Below are 21374 nucleotides of genomic sequence, written 5' to 3'. Positions count from 1 at the left end.
TAGCTGCGAAAATATTGAAACCCGGATGACGAAAATTCGAACAAGATGCGAGGAAAGGATGAATTTGTGCGATGTATGGTGTAGCCGAGATTTTCAGGTGGGATTTTTTTTTTCGAATTGCAGGGGTGGATTTCGTGGAGGTGGCGAACAAGGCTAGGAAATCTGAAGGATTATGACTGAATGAATTCTGAGATCCCCTTTTATTTTTCAAAATTTTCGCGATAGCGCTGGAGCGCTATATAAGTGGCGCTGGAGCGCCTGATGTTTTTCAGACACAGCGCTGGAGCGCAAAAGAAGTAGCGCTGGAGCGCTAAACTTTTGACTTTGATGATGCAGAACAGCGCTGGAGCGCTATATGAAGAGCGCTGGAGCGCTAAACTTTCGTCCTTGATGATACAGAACAGCGCTGGAGCGCTATATTGAGAGCGCTGGGGCGCTATATCTTCGACTTTGGAACTCATATACTAGCGCTGGAGCGCCTGGAAGATAGCGCTAGAGCGCTAAATCCTCGACTTTTCTAAAAAAATCCAACGTAAGAACAGCGCTGGAGCGCTATATGTAGAGCGCTAGAGCGCTATATTCTCGAATTTCATACTCCAAAATGTGATTTTTGTGAAGAAAAGAACCTGCAATAAAACTCCGAATTAGGACCAAAATTAGTAAAATAACTGAAATTCAATAAAAGTAACTGAAAAAAATAAAATAAAATAAAATAAAATTTAAAAAATTTGGGTTGCCTCCCAAAGAGCGCTTGGTTTAACGTCGTCAGCCCGACTTTTCTGGAGTGTTTATGCAGGTTCTATCAAAGCAACTTTCTCTATGTTCCGCACTTCATTGCCAAAATAATGTTTCAACCTCTGCCCATTGATTTGGAATGTCTGACCATCTTGACAGCTCAGTTCAATGGCGCCATAGGAATGCACTTTCACCACGGTGAACGGACCAGACCATCTTGATTTCAACTTACCTGGAAATAAGCGGAGACGAGAGTTAAATAATAATACATGTTGTCCAGGCTCGAACTCTCTCTTCAGTAATATTTTGTCATGCCACTTTTTGGTTTGTTCTTTGTAGAGCTTGGCATTTTCGTAAGAATGATTACGAAACTCCTCAATCTCATGCAACTGCAACAATCGCTCTTCTCCAGCAGCTTTCATATCAAAATTCAACTTTTTCACCGCCCAATACGCTCGATGCTCTAACTCCACTGGCAGATGGCATGCTTTACCAAAGACCAACCTGTATGAAGACATGCCAATAAGAGTTTTGAACGCGGTCCGGTATGCCCATAGTGCATCATCCAACTTAACTGCCTAATCCTTCCGGTTCGTGTTGACAGTCTTTTCTAGAATTTGCTTAATTTCCCGGTTGGATATTTCAGCTTGCCCATTTGTTTGTGGATGATATGCACATGCCACTTTATGCCTAACACCATATTTTTTCAGCAATGAATTAAAGATTTTATTGCAAAAATGCGTACCTTCATCACTGATAATGGCCCTTGGTGTTCCAAACCTCGTGAAAATATTTTTCTGCACAAACTGCACCACTACACGAGCATCATTAGTGGAGGTGGCGATTGCTTCCACCCATTTCGAAACATAATCAACAGCCAATAAAATATACGATTGCCCAAAGGATATAGGAAATGGTCCCATAAAATCAATACCCCACACATCAAATAATTCGACCTCTAAAATATTTGTGAGAGGTAATTCATGACGCCTAGATATATTCCCCATCCTTTGACATCTATCACATGATTTTACCAAGGTATAACTGTCTTTGAATAAATTTGGCCAATAAAAACCAGACTGAAGTACCTTGGCGGCTGTCCGTGTGGCTCCAAAGTGACCACCATACGGTGCAGAATGACATTGTTCCAAAATCTCTTTTGCTTCAGCTTCATCAACGCATCTCCTTATCACTTGGTCCGAACACTTCTTGTACACAAACGGATCATCCCACAGATAAAAATTGACATCATGAAAGAATTTCTTCCTTTGGTGATGATTGAGATCTGGAGGCATAACACCACACGAAAGAAAATTAGCAAAATCTGCAAACCAAGGAAGTTTAGAATTTACCTCAAAAAGATGCTCATCAGGAAATTGCTCCTTAATGAGTTCATGTTCAACTTTTCCTTCCAACTCCAAGCGAGACAGATGATCCGCTACTAAATTTTCACTCCCTTTCTTGTCTCTAATTTCGAAATCAAACTCTTGTAGTAAGAGTATCCACCGAATCAATCTTGGCTTGGCATCCTTCTTGGCAAAGAGATAACGAATAGCTGCATGGTCAGTATAAACAATTACTTTTGAGCCTATGAGATACGACCTGAATTTGTCGAAGGAGAACACCACAGCCAGCATCTCTTTTTCAGTAGTGGTGTAATTTTGTTGTGCTCCGTCAAGAGTGCGGCTGGCGTAGTAAATCGCCCGAAACATCTTATCTTTTCGTTGTCCCAAAACTGCTCCTACAGCATAATCGCTGGCATCACACATTACTTCAAACGGCTCCTTCCAGTCAGGCACAATCATAATAGGCGCAGAAATTAGTGCCTCCTTGATTTTCGTGAACGCCTGGAAACATGCATTATCAAAAATAAATGATGTATCTTTTTCTAACAAATTACATAAAGGCTTAATAATTTTAGAAAAATCTCTAATAAAGCGACGATAAAACCCGGCGTGTCCCAAGAAACTTCTAATAGCTTTCACATTATTTGGCGGTGGAAGCTTTTCAATCGCAACCACTTTTGTTCAATCCACCTCAAGCCCATTAGATGACACTTTATGCCCAAGTACGATGCCTTCTTGCACCATGAAGTGGAATTTTTCCCAGTTAAGCACTAGATTTTTCTCTTGACAACGCTGCAAAACAAGGGTCAGATTGTGCAAACAATGATCAAACGAAGACCCAAACACAGAAAAATCATCCATAAAAATTTCCATGACTTCTTCCACCTTGTCGGAAAAAATTGCCATCATGCACCGCTGAAAAGTAGCCGGTGCATTACACAAACCAAATGGCATTCTCCTAAAAGCATAAGTACCATAGGGACATGTGAAAGTTGTTTTCTCTTGATCCTCTGGCACTATAGCAATTTGATTATAGCCAGAATAGCCATCTAAAAAACAGTAATGTTTATAACCTGCCAACCTGTCAAGCATCTGATCAATAAAAGGAAGAGGAAAATGATCTTTTCTAGTAGCCTTATTCAACCTTCTATAATCAATGCAAACTCTCCAACCAGTAACAGTACGAGTCGAAACCAACTCGTTTTTCTCATTTTTAACTACAGTCATACCTCCCTTTTTTGGCACAACCTGTACTGGCGACACCCAAGAACTTTCAGAAATAGCATAAATAATACCAGCATTCAATAATTTCAACACCTCAGCTTTTACCACTTCTTTCATCGCAGGATTTAACCTCCTTTGATGATCAACATAGGGATTATATGACTCCTCCATTAAAATCTTATGCATGCAAATATTGGGACTAATTCCCTTGATATCAGAAATTGACCAACCCAACGCAGATTTAAATTTTCTCAAAACTCTTAATAATTTATCTTTTTCATCATGAGTAAGAGAAGATGAAATAATTACCGGGTTAGTCGAATTTTCTCCCAAAAATGCATAACATAAATGACCAGGCAGTTCTTTCAATTCAGGAGTAGAAACTGATACCTCTTTTTTGACTTCCGAAGACAATGATTCAATTTTTTCTTGGCCATCTTTTTCCTTTGGAAAACTTTCAAGAGCGAGAAATTGCTCTCTAAGTTCCCAATCATCCCCATCAAATTGGGTTATGGAATTAATTAAGCACCTCGCCAAAACGTCCTCCAATTCCAATCCTGCACAAAAATTATTCTCATAAGAATTAGATAAATCAATGCGATTACAAGAATGTACCTCCTCTTGGTATTTCATGGTTTTATAGATATTGAAAGTGACAACATCACCACCAACTCGTAGAGTTAGTTCACCCTCCTGCACATCAATTAACGCTCTGCCAGTCGCCAAGAATGGTCTCCCCAAAATTAGAGGGACATCTTGATCTTCTTCCATATCAAGCACTACAAAGTCAGCAGGAAAATAAACTTATCTACTTTTACCAGTACATCTTCCACAACTCCTCTAGGATAAGTAAGAGAACGATCAGCCAATTGCAGAGTAATCGTGGTTGGTTTCACCTCGCCAAGCTCCAAAGACCTGAAAATAGACAAAGGCATTAAATTAATACTTGCACCTAAATCACATAATGCCCTATTAACAGTCGCACCACCAATAATACAAGGAATAGTGAAACTCCCTGGGTCTTTCAGTTTCTGTGGCAATTTCTTTTGTAGGATGGCGCTGCACTCCTCTGTCAACTTCACTGTTTCAAACTCTTCAAGCTTTCTCTTCCTCGCCATCACATCCTTCATGAATTTAGCATAGTGTGACATCTGCTCCAAAGCATCAGCGAATGGAATATTAATATGAATTTTCTTGAAGATGTCAAGAAACTTAGAAAACCTCTCATCTAACGCTTTCTTCTTGAACCGCTGAGGATATGGTAGAACAGCTTCTGGCACAAGCGGTTTCTCAGGAACAACTGCAGACTTGCTGGAATTTTTGCTATCAGAATTTTCGGACTCCACCACAATCTCTTCAACTTCCTCATCATCCACTGCCTTTGGATTATCAGTCCCAATTTCTTTACCACTTCTAAGAGTAACAACCTTACATTGCTCCCTAGGATTAACCTCAGTATTGCTAGGAAACACACCTCTCTGCTGATTATTCAATGCATTAGCCAGTTGACCAATTTGTGTTTCAAGATTTTTCATAGAAGCGCTCACATTGGTCAAGTGTGTCTCCATACTGTCAAGCCTATTTTCATTCCTCTTAAATCTTGTGGATGATTCTGCAATAAAATTACCCACCAAATCTTCCAACGATGCCTTACCCTCACCATTCTGAGTATTGAACCCCGGTGGAGGATTCAACACATTCTTATTGTTTGCATAAGAAAAATTCTCATGATTACGCAAACTAGGATGATACTGATTGGGTACAGGATTACCTCGATAATTGTTGTAATTTCTGTTGTTCACATATTGAGCTTGCTCCACACTCTCAAATCCATCAGCAGAATTTACGGCAGTCGCCAGTGATGCTGTCTCAGTAGAACTTTGATTCCCTTTGGTCAGTGCAGCCAACTGTGTAGAAATAGTAGCCATCTGAGCAGTCAAAGCAGTGAATGCATCCACCTCATGAATTCCAGCAGCAGGCTTCCTTATTGCAGATCTCTCACTCGGCCATTGATAACTGTTAACAGTCATTTGCTCAAGCATCTCATAAGCCTGTTCAGGAAATTTAGAAAATATCGAACCTCCAGCTGCAGCATCCACAGAAATACGATTTGGCCCATTCAAACCATTGTAGAATAATTCAATCTGTTCCCAGTCCGGAAAATTATGGTTTGGACACTTTCTAAGCAACTCCTTGTACCGCTCCCAGGCTTCATACAACTGCTCAAAATCTTGCTGTTTGAATGTAGTAATCTCTATTTTCAACTGAGCCGACTTTGCAGGCGGGAAATACTTAGCTAGAAATTTGGAAGCCATATCATCCCATGTAGTAATACTCCCAAGAGGTAGGGATTGCAACCAACTAAGAGCATTGTACCTAAGAGAGAACGGGAACAATCGTAGTTTGATGGTGTCCTCAGTAACACCATGAATCTTTACTATGTCAGCAATCTCCAGAAAAGTACGCAGATGCAAATTTGGATCTTCAGTAGCTGCACCCCTGAACTGATTCTGCTGCACCATATTAATCAGAGCTGGCTTCAATTCAAAGTTATTCGCCGTGATGTTCTGCCGAGCAATCCCAGAATAATGTGTATTGATTATCGGTCGAAAGTGATCTCTGATCAGAAACTGAGCATTATTGACAGCTCTTTTCCTTTCTCTTTCTTCAGCCATTTGTTGCAACTCTTCTCTTCTAGCTTTTCGCAAAGCTTTAGCAGTTTTCTCGATTTCCGGATCAAAGAGCAGTAAGTCGTAACTTTGGCTTTTTCGCATAAACTGCATAGACAGAAAAAAAATTAAAATTAGAACCAAAAAATAAAATAAAATGCTCTAAATCAAAATTAAGACTAATTAGCACAATTTAATATAAATCAAATAAAATTCACTCCCCGGCAATGGCGCCAAAAACTTGTTGCGTGTTTTTCGCTCGCAAGCGCACGATGTCAAGTTATAATACAGGAATTTAAGTCCAGATCGTTCCCACGGAGAATGAATAAATGATATTATATCAAATATTTGCAACTAATATAATCCTAATCCTATGTAGAGCTACGAAGTTGATTTGATTTTTATAAAAATAAAATTTGCAAGAAACAAAACTAAATAACCACGAGTTCACGAGAGAAAAATTCAATAAGCGATGAATACTAGAGGTTCGACTTCACTTGACTGTACACCACAATTTATTTCTAATGATTGTTCAATTATAAAATCTTCTAGTTTATTAGCCAAGAATCCCTATTATTTTCTACTACCTCTCTCGAGTGTCAAGCAGAAATTCGTATTCAATAACAAACTCAATATCTCTATCAAAGTTCAATTATTAAATCCGTTAAATAGCACAAGAATTCTTATAACGACTTCTATGGAGTTATATGCCTCTCGAACAGTATAAACACCAAAGATGTATTTTCCTATGTCGTATTCAAAATCTCCTCTCTCGAGTGATAGATTCTAAATAAAATATCATTCAATCTATGATCAGTAAATTGAAAGCATTAAGATCAGGAAAACACAAATAAACTGTGCGAAGAAATTTAAATATATAAATAAAATATGTCAATCATGGTTTCCAGTCAAGATCCGTCTACCTCTAGACTAAGAAATTAGTTCATAACGCAATTCAAAATCAAATAACTCATGTTTTTCCAACAATCCATAAACTAAGAAAAATAGAGTTCAAAGAGAAACTAGAACGAATTAGAATGAAGCTTCTCCGTCGCCGGATGCCGCCGTCTTCCGTCTTCGTACCGAATTCTCAAGCTCTTGTGCACTTCCAATCGCTCAATAGCCGTCTTATGCTCTGAAAAATTCTCTCCAACCCTCGTATCCTTCAGAATAAGCCTTAAAATCCTTTCTTAAACTCGATCAAAAACTTTCCAAATTTTAGGATTGCGCAGCGCTGGAGCGCTAGTCATCGGCGCTGGAGCGCCCGTCCAATTTCCTCAACAGCGCTGGAGCGCTGGTTTGATAGCACTGGAGCGCTATTTCCTTGACTTTTCACCCTTCGGAAGACTCCGTGTAGCGCTGGAGCGCTTGGCTTGTAGCGCTGGGGCGCTAGTCTGGGCACTTTTATTTCTTTGTTCTTCAACTCTTTTTCACCTCCTTTTCACTTCTTTTGGCCGATTAAAATGAATAACACTTAAATTCCTGCAAACAACACAAACAACAAGAGAAATGCATAATATCACTCAAAACACAACAAAAGCCAAGCTAAATCATATAAAATATAAGTGCATAAATTGCACTTATCAAGACCCGAACTGTATATGTCCTAATATGTCAACAATGTTTTGATACCTATTTGGAAACTTTGGTTTGAAAGGTCCGAATTTTTATGTGTCAAGCCTAGAACGACACGTCGAGAGGTTACATGGCTCCCTAAGTTCAGATGGTTCTAACCAGGCTTGGTCCTTCCGAACTGGTTTGATCGATCCAAACCCTTCGGGCCTTCCGAACTTTGTTTGATCCTTATGATCTTTCATAGAATTATTTGATTTGATTTTATCAATTGATGACCCTGTAATCATGTTTCAAAAATTGATTTATTAAAATGGAACTTGAGTCACTATATTCTTCCCCCTTTAAAAAAGATGTCATGCCCGAAATTACGTCTGGTAATAGCGGAAAAAACATCAACATTTTATTATACTTGAATGTTTACAGTTCAAAGTCTTGCATCATCGAAATATAGATACAATTATTACAAAATAAAACTAAAAAAAATATGGATGATCTATGGGCATGCGTCTCTCAAGCTTCCAAGTAGCTTCCTTAATTCCTTTATGTAGTCACTGAACCAAGGCAAGTGGGATAGTCTTATTTCATAGAACTTCATCCATTCTTCCTAATATCCGAACTTGGCTTCCACGTACGACAAATCAGAATTAAGTTGAAATTTGGATGGATGAAATATGTGAAACTCATCTACGATATATCGTCTCAACATGGATACATATAACACATCATGAATACTAGACAAATATGGTAGTAAAGAAAATTTGTTCGCCAGATCTCCAACATTTTATAGAATTTGAAATAGACCAATAAAATGTTGAAGATAGCTTACACTTGAGAACAATATCAAAATTCCACGAAACGGTGATAATTTTAGGAATAGCTTCTCCACTGGCTTAAATTGTAGGGGTCTATTCTTGATATTTTCACAGTTGGCCTACCTATATTTTGCAGTCTTAATTTGCCTCTTAATTTGGTCAATTATATCAATAGCTTGCTGCACCAACTTTGGTCCTTCTACCTATCGTTCTACATCTTTTTCCCAAAACAGTGGAGTATGACATTGTCATCTATACACTGTTTGTGGTGATAGTTATTTTTTTACGCAAACTGGACTAACGATAGATGGACTTGAAAATATGGCTCAAAATCCATTGCACAAGCTCGCAACATGTCTTTAAGACTAAAAATCGTCATCTCAGTCTGACCATCAATTTCTAGATGATAACCATACTCAAAATCATAATAGTACCCAAATCTCATAGAAAACTACCCCAAAATCTAGCAGTGAACCGAAGATATTTATCATCAAAAACTCATTGGCACGCCGTGCAACCTTATAATCTCCTGAATATACATACGAGTCATATGATCAAAATTAAAATCCCGATGTTACAGAAGAAAATGATCTAGATTGGTCAAATGATCTACAATCACCCAGATTACATCACATTTATTTGAAAACAAATGGCAAGTGAGTCACGAAGTCTCTCGTGATGTGCTCGCAATTTCACTCAAAATCGTCAGATTCTATTATAATCCTCTAGGTTTTCGAGACTCTGCCTTAATCTGATGACAAACCAAACACTAGGAGACATACTATAGACATTGTGCTTCATAACGTTTCACCAAAACCGAGTGTCTCTTTACATCTTATTACTTTCCGGATGGACATGTAACTTGATTCTATAAGCCTGAGATATAATCTCATCCCTCAAAGTGTCATTATTTGGTGCCAAAACTCGCCTATATAAAAAAAGAATACCATCATACTGCTAGTGGAATCCATACATATTTTCTTCACTGGCTATTCGAGCCAACCTTTGAGTCTTCCAATCAATCATCTGAGATTTTTTAAGCTGATTATTTAATGCTGGCTCGGACAATATGGAAGTAATACGGATAACTTCCTTCCCTTTCTTATGTCCAAAGTTAAATACCAAAGAACAAAAATGTTGGATAATGCTAAACACAAAACTGGTCTGAATTATAGATAGTCTGGCCTTACGACTAAGAGCATCAGCTATGAGATCTTATTATCATGAATGGTATTTGATTGCACAATCAAAATCCTTTAATATATCCATCATGCGGCGATGTTTGATGTTAAAATCGTTATGAGTGTATAGATACTTCAGAATCTTGTGATCAAATCTCCTCTTGTCATAAATATAATGACGCAAAATATTCAACGCAAAAACAATGGTTGCAAGTTCAAGATCATGCAATGGATAACTATCCTCGTGATATTTTAGTTATCTTGAAGCGTAGGAAATCACACGTCCATTCTATTTCAGGACGCATTCCAAGCCCTGTAGAGAAGCATCAGTGTAGAAGTCAAAGCCTCCATATCCAGGCGATAATGTCAACATAGGAATTGTACTCACACTTTTATGAAGCTCTCAAAAATTTTCTTTGCATTTAACTGACCATTCAAAAGACACGTCTTTCTGAGTAAGCGGCATTAGGGTTTTAGCAATGTGAGAAATTAAAGTTTATCATGAAGTGGCGATAGTATCCAACCAAAACCCAAAAAACATGTACCTCGACTACTGTCGTCAGATGCGACTGATTCAACAACGTCTCGATATTTCTAGGATCAAATAATATCCCTTCCGTGATATTACATGGAAAAAAAATACAGCTCGGTTAATCTAGAACTTGCACTCATTCAAATTGACATAGAACTTCTTTCTCTTAGATTTTGGAGAAAAACCCTCAGATACTGTGTGTGCTCATCTACACTTTGAGAGCACACCGAAATATCATTGATGAACACTACAACAAATTTATCCAATAATTCTAGAAATACTCGATTCATCATATCCATGAATATTATAAGTGTATTTGTCAAACCAAACAACACTAATAGAAAATTGTAATGTCCTTATTTGATACATAATGAAGTCTTAAGAATATACTCATCTCAGACCTTTTGTTGATGATTCCCATATCTCATATCAATCTTTTAATAAAAAAATGTACATTGAAGATGATCGAACAAGTCATTAATACGAGGCAACATATACTTATTCTTGATTGTCACTCGATTCAGTTGTCTTTCAATCTATGAAAAGCCAAATGGAGCCATCCTTATTCTTGACAAAAGTACTGGAGCTCCCCATGGAGACACACTTGGATGGATGTATCCTTTGTCCAAAAGATTTTGAAACTGATGTTTCAACTCTCACATATATGGCAGATCTAGATGATAGGGTTCTAGAGAGATAGGTGCAGCTTGTGGTACCAGTTCAATCCCAAATTCCATCTCTTGAACTGGAGAAAAACGAAGAATCTCATCGGAAAACAAATCTAAGAACTCACTCAAAACTTGGATACCTTAAAGTCCAACACGCTCTGTGGATGTATCGATCAAATAGATGAGGTATCATTTTCCACCTGACTATAAAGCACGATAGGCTATCAAATAGATACCACCAACATCAAGAGTCACGCTTTCTCAGCGTAAAAGAACCAACTATCATTTCCTTCTAGACAAAACTATACGAGTCTCTAGTAACAATCCATAGTGGCTCGAAATGTATTAAAAAATGTTATTCTCAAAATTATTCAAACTCTTATATGGCTAACATCATCAGATTATCATTCAAACTCTTACTGATAAGAGCAATTTATGCACTTAAATGTTATATGATTTAGCTTGGATTTTGTTATAAATCGAGTGGTATTATGCATATTTCGTTCTTGTTTATGTGGAATGCACGAAGTTGACAAGATATATGAATTGCATAAAAAAAGAGATGTTGAGGGTACAAAGGAGGTTGAAGAAGAATTAAGACATGATTTTGGGAGTACAATGGAAGAGCATAAGCACGGAGAAGAGGCTCCTAAGTGCCAGAATAAGAGTTAGGTTCAAATCAGGCGCCAATATGAGGTGCCTAGACGCCTAAATTTTGTTTTGGGGCGAGCGGTAAGCACCTAGGCACTGATGCCTGTGAAAAAGAAGAGCCTAAGATCTGATTTTAGAGCCCAGGCTCTGTTCTGTGCAAAAAAAAGAAAACAATGAGTTTGTGCAATTTAAAAGACCGGACTTGTTGGACTTATTCATTGGAATTCGAGACATATAAAAGAAAGAATCTAACCTACGTGAAAGGGGGATTTTACATGCACAACACGTGCACACAAGAGAGAAATCCACAAGAGGGAGACAAGCAAGGATTTGAAGAAAGATCGATTGCGAAGATGAAGAACACTGAATCTGGGGACTCTACGTGGATTTGGCTTCACTATTCTTTATATTTTCTCTCCTATTATTGAAGTTTGATGTCTAGACTCATAAACATGTCTTGTTTTTGTTTCTTTTGCATCATGAACTAACTCTTTATTTCTAGAGGAATGACATAACTTAGTTGAGATGATTTCAATGACTTTTTTATTTACATGATTGAATTCCTCAAGTTTACTTGTGTTTTCTAGGTTTGATTGTATTTTAATTTACTGGTCATAGATTGAATGTTAAATTTATTTGAAATCTGGCACTCGAAAAAGAGATTTTGAAAAGAATCATAGGAAAAAACACACTATTGAATGTTTCTATAATTCAGGAGGCATATAACGTCATCAAAGCTTAAGTAAGAACATTGTTTTCACAATATCATCAATTCTAGATTTTTAGTAGGGATATTGAAATCAAAACTTAATTGATATATTCTATTGTTATTTGGAAAATAGATATAGAAATAAGTAAGTGTTATTGGCTATTAAATAAGTAAAATTCATAAATATAAATTTGATAGAAGTAGTCATCTCAAAACTAAGTAAAATCAAACCTCTAGGTAATTTTCTCTCATTGATATTTCTCTTTGATGTGTGTTTTCTTGCAAGTTATTTCAGTTATTTTATTTGAGTTTGAAAAAATCTGATTTTTTTAATTTTCTAAATAAAGTCTGGTCTATTTTAATTTGTCTTTTTAATTACAAGCATTAATATAATTTTGAATATATACTCCTTGTGATAACGATACTTTGCTTATCATATATTAAAACTTGACATCGTGCACTTGCAAGCAAAAAAATACACAAGATGTTTTTGGCGCCATTGTCAGGGAGTATTTTATTGAATTTATATTAGTGTGGTTACCAATTATTTTAGATTTTAATTTATAGTTTTTTTTAAAAAAATTGTCAATAAGTCGTTTTTTTATTTGTTTTGCAGTTTATGCGAAGAACCCATAGTCTTGACTCTGTGCTTTTAGATCCTGAGATCGAGAGAACTGCAAGAGCTTTGAGAAAAAAAATAAGAGAAGAACTTAAGGCAATGGCTGAGAACAATGGAAATGAACAAGCGCCACCCTTGGTGCCAATTAGAGATCACTTCAGACTAGTGATTCATGCCCACTATTCCGGCATAGCTCGAGGGACTATCAATGCTAATAATTTCGAGCTGAAACCTGCACTGATCAACATGTTACAACATAACCAATTTAACAGAAGCGCCACTGCAGATCTTCATCTGCATCTGAGGACATTCCTGGATATCACAGGATAACAAAGACTGAATCTCGTCTTGCTAGCCTCGATACGCATATGAGCAATATGAGTGCCACAATGAAATCCTTGGACTGATTGAGCAACTGGAAAATGCATTGAAAGAAAGAAACAGAGGTCAGTTCCCAAGTAACACTGGGTTGAATCCAATAGAACACTGCAAAATCATAGCGTTGAGAAGTAGAAAAGAAGTTGGGGCTGATGAACCTAAATCTGAGGTTGAGAATGAGAAGATGGTTGAAGACGCTGAAGTTGGAGATAGTAAGAATGACAACAAAAAGCATATGGAGTCAAAAGGAGCGTTCGAACAAAAACCTCCGCTAAATCTGAAGCTTCCTTAACTGCAGAGATTTAAGAAGAAAGCATTGGATAAGCAGTTCACCAAATTTCTTGAGATTTTCAAGAAACTCCACATCAACTTTCCATTCGCTGAAGTTATTCAAAAAATACCAAATTATGCCAAATTCTTTAAAAAGGTGATTTCTAGGAAGTGGAAGCTTGAAGCGTTCGAGACAGTAAAGCTGACTGAAGAGTGCAGTGCCATCCTTCTAAAGAAGTTACCATACAAATTAAAAGAGCCAGGGATTTTTACAATTCTTTTCACTATTGGTTCTTCTAATTTTAATAAAGTACTATGTGATCTAAGAGCTAGCATTAATTTGATGCATTTTTCCGTTGCTGCAGAATAGTGCCTAGGTGCTTCCCGAAAAATATTTTTCGTAGTTAAAGAGTCTTGGCGCTACATCTTAGCTCCTAGGTGCTACACCCATAAAAAGAGAGAGAGAGAGAGAGAGAGAGAGAGAGAGAGAGAGAGAGAGAGAGAGAGAGAGAGGATGATGATGATGATGATGATGATAGCGCCGAGTTCTGACACTCGATGCCCGAGGTACGTGTCCCATGATTTTATTTATTATTGTACATGGGGGACAATGCACGTATTTAAGTTTGTGGGGTGTGTGAAAAACATTTGATATGTTAATTGAAAGTTGTGATTGGTTTTTGCTTGAGTTGATTAATGCTGAGTTTTTTAGTTGATGATTGGTGAGTCAGAGGCATGAATGAGTTTGTAAATGTGTTGGCCTATGATGATGAAAATAAGTGTTGTGCTAAAAGATATCAGAGAAAAAAGACAGTGTTAACTATTTTATCTCGAGTTCTCACTCATATGCACCAGTTTCATGATTTTTGATAATCCTAACAATTAGAGAACGATTATGTGAATTTTGTGATGTGGATTAAAGGAATTAATTCTTAACTCTTGTGATTTTTTCTTGAATCCGAGGTAGATTATTATGAACACAGAAGTGATTTAGGCAATTTGTGAATCAATTGAGCTATTTTAGCAACCCTATAATCATGTGAAGTACAAAACAAAATGAGTAGCTAAAAATTTGCAAAGAAAAACGTCTAATGGCGAAGAAATTAAGGTGAGAAAAGACCTTGAAAAAAAAATAGGATTGAATTCTAATCCAATCAGATACAAGGCTATAAAGAAGGAGAATGTATGGAGTAGAAAAAAATCAGATGCAAAATCTGGCAATACAAATAATTTTTTTTTTCTCTACTCGTACTTCCCACTCCAAAGTATAAAAAGACAATTTGATCCAATCTCTTTGCTTTAATCCTAATTCTTTGATTTACCTTGATTTACTCTTGGATACATGTCTTCCTGCCTACTTTGATTGAACCAATGATAACCGAAAAAGTCTTTTTTATCTTTGCAAATAAATATTGAACTTGGTTGATTGCGTTTTGAAATTTAAGGGCGGAGTTAATGAATTTATGAAGCTTACTGATTGCATCATTTTATAAAAAGTTAGCTGTGTAGAATAGATTGACAAATCTCATATACACGAGAACTCTTGAGAAAATTGGCAAACATAGTGACTGAATGATGGAATATGGAAGTTTGAGGCCGATTGTATTACACAATATCATGCCTTCTTATATGTTTTATCTGTCATGTGATTTATTTTCTTGTCTGCATGTTTTTTATTGCTCGGGACTAGCAAATGTCTAAGTTTGGGAGGATTTGATAAGTGCAATTTATGCACTTAAATGTTATATGATTTATCTTGGCTTTTTTTATAATTCTATTGGTATTATGCGTATTTCACTATTGTTTTATGTGAAATGCAGGAAGTAGACAAGATATATGAATTGCATGAAAAGAGAGATATTGAGGGTACAAAGGAGGTTGAAGAAGAATTGAGACATGATTTTTGGAGAAAAATTAAAGAGCCTAAGCACCGAGAAGAGGCGCATAAGCACCGGAATAATATTTAGGTTCGAAGCAGTGGTGCCTAGGTGCCTAAATGTTGTTTTTGGGCGAGATACAAGATCCTAGGCACTGATGCCTGTGAAAAAGAAGATCCTAGGTAGGGATGTAAATGAACCGATCGGTTCGCGATCTATTCGGAGCTCGGCTTGATAAAAAGCTCGTTCGAACTCGTTTGTTAATCTTATCGATTCTAGCCCGAGCTTTATTTTGAGCTTGATAATTTTCACGAGTCGATCCTAAGCTTAAGGATTTTCGGCTCGTAAGCTCGAAAACATGAGCTCGGGCTCGACTTTTTTAGGAGGCTCGTGAGCTCGAGCTCGGGATCAGATCGCTTAGGAGGCTCGAGAGCTCGGGCTCGAGCTCTACACGTTTAGGAGGCTCGCGAGCTCGGGCTCGGGATCTGCTCGTTTAGGAGGCTCTCGAATATTTTCATTTAATTTATATGGATTGCAAACCCGAATTTGGTTCCTTTCTCTAGTTTGAGTTTGATTCTTATATATATTCTGAATATGCTATATGGCTTGTGAGAAAGTTCTTGCTCGACTCATATATTGAGTGAACAAATAAAAAATATTATTACTAATGCAAATGACAATATTGGAAAACAATAATTTGTTGAAAGAAATATGAATTTACTACACATAGGACGTTGCCACAATTTGCATTTTTTTATTTCAACTTGAAAATCATTGTATTAAAATGATCTTAAAAAACAATAAATAAAATATTTATATGTGAAATATTACTAATGAATGGCAATTCAATCAATAAATTTATAATGGATTAAAATAACAATTTTATTTAAAATGTCTTACAAGAATTAGGACTATATATGATATATGAATGATATTCAAAATTTTAGTTAAAAAAGTTATGAAATTATATAAATTAAATTTGTTGAGTTAAAACTTGTTAACTCAATATATGTATATGCACAATAATTTAATTAAGTTATAGAATATCATTAAATAAAATATTTCATATACTGGTAGATCGTGCCACATGTAATGCTTATATCTTGTTTAAAAAAATAAGAGTGAAGTGTTTTTTTAAAAAATATTTTAAAATAAATTAAATTTTTTATGCAATTTAAAAGAAAAATATATTTTATAATAATTAAGTCACACAATCAATTTTTATACAATTGTGAGCTAAACATAGACATTACTGATTTTCTTCAAGGGAAAGTGTTCGAAAGTTGGGTTTTGCATTTTAAGTTGGGAGTTTCAGATATTATTTGAAAGGTATAAAGAGAAATGAAGCTTGCTTTTTGAGTTTATTAATTATTTGATTGTGTGATGAAATTTTTGGAATGATGAATACAACTTTTTACTATACAGTAGAGAAGAGAGCACATTGAACTTGTACAGCTTGGAAGCAGACGAAGGTTTGTGGCTGATATTTTCATCTAGAATTTGAAATGTAATAAATTTAGAGAATTCGGGATATGTCATGACGTAAACATTTAGTAATGATGTTGTAAATTCATAAAGATTGAAAAATTTGATGAATGAAATTGGTGGATTTTTTCGAAATTTGGGCTGGGTCGGAGGTTAAATTTTTAGATCATTGTAAGGTTTTAAATCAAGTTATATTCAATTTTATCGAGAAATTATAATCGAAAAATCAAACTCAAGCTCTGTTGTAAGCCTGACGAGCCTAAAAACGAGTCTGAAAACGATCTTGCTTAACGAGTCCGAAAACGAGCTCGCTAACGAGCTTGCTTAATGAGTTTGAAAATGAACTCGCTTAACGAGCCAAAAAACGAGCCTACATAACGAGATCACTTACGATCTTGAAAACGATCTCGCTAACGAACCTTCTTAACGAGCTCGCTTAATGACCTGAAAACAAGCCGAACACGAGCCAGGGTCGTTTAATATAATAAATGAGTCGAGCTCGAGCCCAGCTCGAGCCTTTATTTATACTAAAAGAGCTGAGCCGAGCCGAGCCTTCTAATAAAAGCTCGGACTGAGCTCGAGCCGAGCCGAGTCCTTATATATATCAAACAATCCGAGCCCAAGCCCGAGCCTGATACTATTCGGCTCGGCTCATTTACATCCCTACGACTCTGTTCTACCCGAAAAGAAGAAAACAAAGAGTTTGCGCAATTTAAAAGACTGAACTTGTTGGGCTTTATTCATCGGGCTTTGAGACATAAAAGAAAGCATCTAACTTACATGAAAGGGGGATTTTACATGCACAACACACACACACAAGAGAGAAACGCACAAGAGACGGACAAGAAAGGGTTTGAATAAAGATCTATTGCGAAGACAAAAAACGCTGAATCTGAGGACAGAGACGTGGATTTGGCTTCACTATTCTTTCTCTTTTCTCTCATATTATTGAAGTTTGATGTCTAGACTCATAAACATGCCTTTTTGTTTTGTTTCTTTTGCATCATGAACTAACTCATTATTTTTAGAGGAATGACGTAGCATAGTTGAGACGATTTCTATGATTTTTTTTTATTTATGTGATTGAATTACTCAAGTTTACTTGTGTTTTCTAGGTTTGATTGTCTTTCAATTTACTGGTCATAGATTGAATGTTAAATTTATTTTAAATCTGGCACTCGAAAGAATGGATTTTGAATAGGATCATAGGAAAATACATTGTTGAATGTTTATATAGTTCGGGAGGCATATAACGTCATCAGAGCTTAAGTAAGAACATCGCTTTCACAATATCATTAAGTCTAGATTTTTAATAGGGATATTGGAATCAAAACTTAATTGATATATTCTATTTTTTATTAGGTTAAGGAAAATAGAAATAAGTAAGTATTCTTGGTTATTAAATAAGTGAAATTCATGAACATAAATTCGATAGAAGTGGTTGTCGTCGAAACTAAGTGAAATAAAACATCTAGATAATTTTTTCTCATTGATTTTTCTCTTTGGTGGGTGTTTGCTTGCTAGTTATTTTAGTTAATTTATTTAAGTTTAAACAAATATGATTTTCTGAATTTTCTAAATAAAATCTGATCTATTTTAATTACAAGTATTAATATAACTTTGAATACATACTCTTCGTGAGAACGATACTTTACTTATCATATATTAAAACTTGACATCGTGCACTTACGAGCAAGAAAATACGCACCCTTAAAATCTAGGGAATAACCCATAAGTGAACGTTTAGCCAAACCAGTATGACATCGGAGTAGAAATAGATAACAGGACGTATAAGGAAATGTATGGTAAATTGCGAATCATAAAAAAAGTGTAGATATGAAAGAATGAGATGCACCTGTATCATTAAAAACATATGCAGGTATTCCACAAAAAATAAATATACCTATGAATACCTTTCATTCTCCTCCTCTGCCCCATCTGATTCAAAGCGAACACCTAACATTGATCAGGAGCTCGCAGATTAGATCAACCCACTGAATGTCCTTGACCTTTGTTGAATTGAAAACTACGAATGAGAACAAGTCATAGATCCACCACCTAATTCCTTAAAATAATTCTTAAGGTGGCCTACTTCTCCACAAAGGAATCAAGCCCCGGTGGACATATGACACTTATCAGACATATGGTTCATCCCACAATGCTGACACTAAACTTTCTTCTTCCCAAATTGGAAAACTTCACCATATCTAGAAGAAGAAGTATAAGAAGCAGACTTCTTAAAGGACTGAGCCCGCGATCCCAAAGCACTAGTAAGATTACAACATTGAAGAGACCTACCTCGATTCATAGTTATATCAGCCTGAAGATATCGGTTCATTAATCCCTCGTACAATGTCGAATCATCATAAACATTCACATGGTCAAAGATTTACTAATTAAGTCCTTGAAAGAAACAGTAATACTTGGCCTCCAAACTGGCATTAGTCTGAGGACAGAACGACAGCAGATCAAAGAACTTCTGCTTATAATCATAAACAATAATACTACCCTACTTCGAAATCCAAAGATAAATAAAATTCTCCTAGAAGAAAGTTGGAGGAAGTATAGGATTATAAAATCCCTACGGAAATCAGCCCGAGAAACATGGCCCTCTTGGTAAAACACCGGCGTAGATGCAGACTTCTACCACTTATGAGTGCATCCCTCAAACAAAAATCCAATTGCCTCCATATTCTGCTCCTCCGTGCAATGAAAGGATAAAAAAAACAACGCTAAATCCTCTCCAACTAGTTCTCTGTAGCATCTGGAATCTCAACTCTAACTAGCGATTTAGGTCCCATCTAAATAAACCTATGAAAATTAATGGCAGAAACCACCCTCAAGATATGTCGGTACTCGCGGGGATGTTCTCGGGCATCATCCTCATCGCTCCAATTTCCCAAACTGTCGAGACTACTACCATCATCATAACTCACCATCTAAAAGAAGAAACAAAAATTCACCCCAAAAATCCAAATCTATGTCTCAACAATCTTATGCATACTCAGATACTATAAATGTAGGGACCTGTCCCATCATTGGCATTCCCCTACCCTAGCCTATGGTATCCAAAAGTTGAAGTTGTAGTTAGATGTTTCAATTTATATTTTGAACTTACTCTCCCTATTACGAACTATGCCATCCTAGAACGTTAGCGTATAAGAGAGGAATTTCTCAATTTAGTTAGTCACACATGGAATCTCAGATGTGGAAATTATCCTCATTCAGGGTAGAGGAATCTACCAATAAAATGTGATCCAAAATCCATATCTTTCATTTCTAAATATAGGATTACCTACTAAATGAAACTTAAATGCATGCAATTAACATAAATAGGAAAACAACAAAAACTTAAATAAATCTTAAGAGTAATATAACCCCAACATAATATTCCTAATCTATTGAGCCATCCAAAAGAAGGATAAGGGTAGCACGAATTTGAGCCTAGCATATGTAATGCTATGTACCGCGTTTAGTTAGTATGGACATAAAAATTTCCAAACATACCAATGGGAGCTCACAAGACGAGTTTACTAAACCACCCTTACTCGGACTTTACAATTGGTTATCATTTATCGAGCGGATTAAGTTTGTGTTTATGGTTGTATATATTAGTCCTTTGACTTGAGGCAACACTAAGGCTATACACGCTAGTGCTATACTTTTATTCGTTTATCGACTCCGTGAGGGCCATACGTTGTGAGATTGTGTGTAGTTATGACACATGTAATGTAAAATCCAGTGCATTTTCACAGAAGATTCACCACTCATCTATTGGCGTGAATATCCTATATGATCTGAAAAAATAATAAAGCATGGATTCTCTAGACAAAATATGTGAGCTTTAGGGAAAAAAGGTTTTCTAGTTGCACATGTGATTCCACTATGTTTTCTATGAGATACTTCATAAGGTTATCGAATCTCGAGCGACCCTCCATATACCAATAGTTGTAATTTCAATTGAGATATATGGGATGAAGGGACTATACTTTAATCTAACCATAATCAATTGGTTCTTACAGACATTATCAGTGATACATAGGGAATCATCGAGCGATGTTTTTGAGCACTCTTACCATGATACGATGGGTACAATTAGAAATGAGTTCTGACATTCTTATTATCAAGAAGTTGATACCTACAATGAATCTAGTTAGGGTGGTCCGCTCAAAAGATAATATCCTGAATCATAAGAGTTGTGAACGATGGTTAGATGTATCTCTGGTCTATGAGGTTTAACAAGAAATGATTTTTCTATTCCCCTTGAGATAGCCAATTCAAGAAGTTCAATTTAGTGAAAGGAGTTCGATATGATCAAAAGTTTTAAGATTAAAAGGATTTTATAATTATTTTAGGAAATTTTGAGAGAGGTCATGACTGCAAAAAAATGTGGAGAGTTCAAGTGATAAAATTGATGTGAAATTATTTCAAAATTAGCAATTTTCTTATTTAAATTGCAAAATTCGGACTTTGAACCATAATAAAGAGCTTTTTAAACTCATAAAAATGATGATGTTGGATCGTCGATCAAGATTATGATGACACTACATGATTCATGGGCTTGGAGATCAGATTCCAAGCTCATCATGCCAACTTATTAGACTCCTAGTTGAAATATGAAAGTCCATGGAGCCCAATTTGGA

The 21374-nt window shown here is 36.2% G+C and overlaps 1 protein-coding gene and 1 non-coding gene across 2 annotated transcripts; one reads left to right on the top strand and one right to left on the bottom strand.

Moving 5' to 3' along the window:
- Positions 1-788: 788 nt before the first annotated feature.
- LOC140861600 (uncharacterized) lies at positions 789-5620 on the bottom strand. Its single transcript, XM_073264622.1, has 10 exons — positions 5431-5620; positions 5153-5193; positions 4853-5005; positions 4527-4732; positions 4124-4220; positions 3696-3998; positions 3246-3512; positions 2772-2873; positions 1824-2582; positions 789-1313 (listed from the first exon to the last, which is right to left on the bottom strand). Exons 1-10 carry the CDS (start codon positions 5618-5620, stop codon positions 789-791), a joined length of 2643 nt encoding a protein of 880 aa, XP_073120723.1.
- Positions 5466-5571, top strand: LOC140869910 (small nucleolar RNA R71). Its single transcript, XR_012146900.1, has one exon. It is a non-coding gene; the product is annotated as a small nucleolar RNA R71 (small nucleolar RNA).
- Positions 5621-21374: the final 15754 nt, after the last annotated feature.

This window comes from Henckelia pumila, chromosome 4 (assembly GCF_033568475.1).
Source record: "Henckelia pumila isolate YLH828 chromosome 4, ASM3356847v2, whole genome shotgun sequence".
Taxonomy (NCBI): domain Eukaryota; kingdom Viridiplantae; phylum Streptophyta; class Magnoliopsida; order Lamiales; family Gesneriaceae; genus Henckelia; species Henckelia pumila.
The sequence above is the reverse complement of the archived record's forward strand: the minus strand, read 5'-3'. Positions and strand labels throughout refer to the sequence as shown.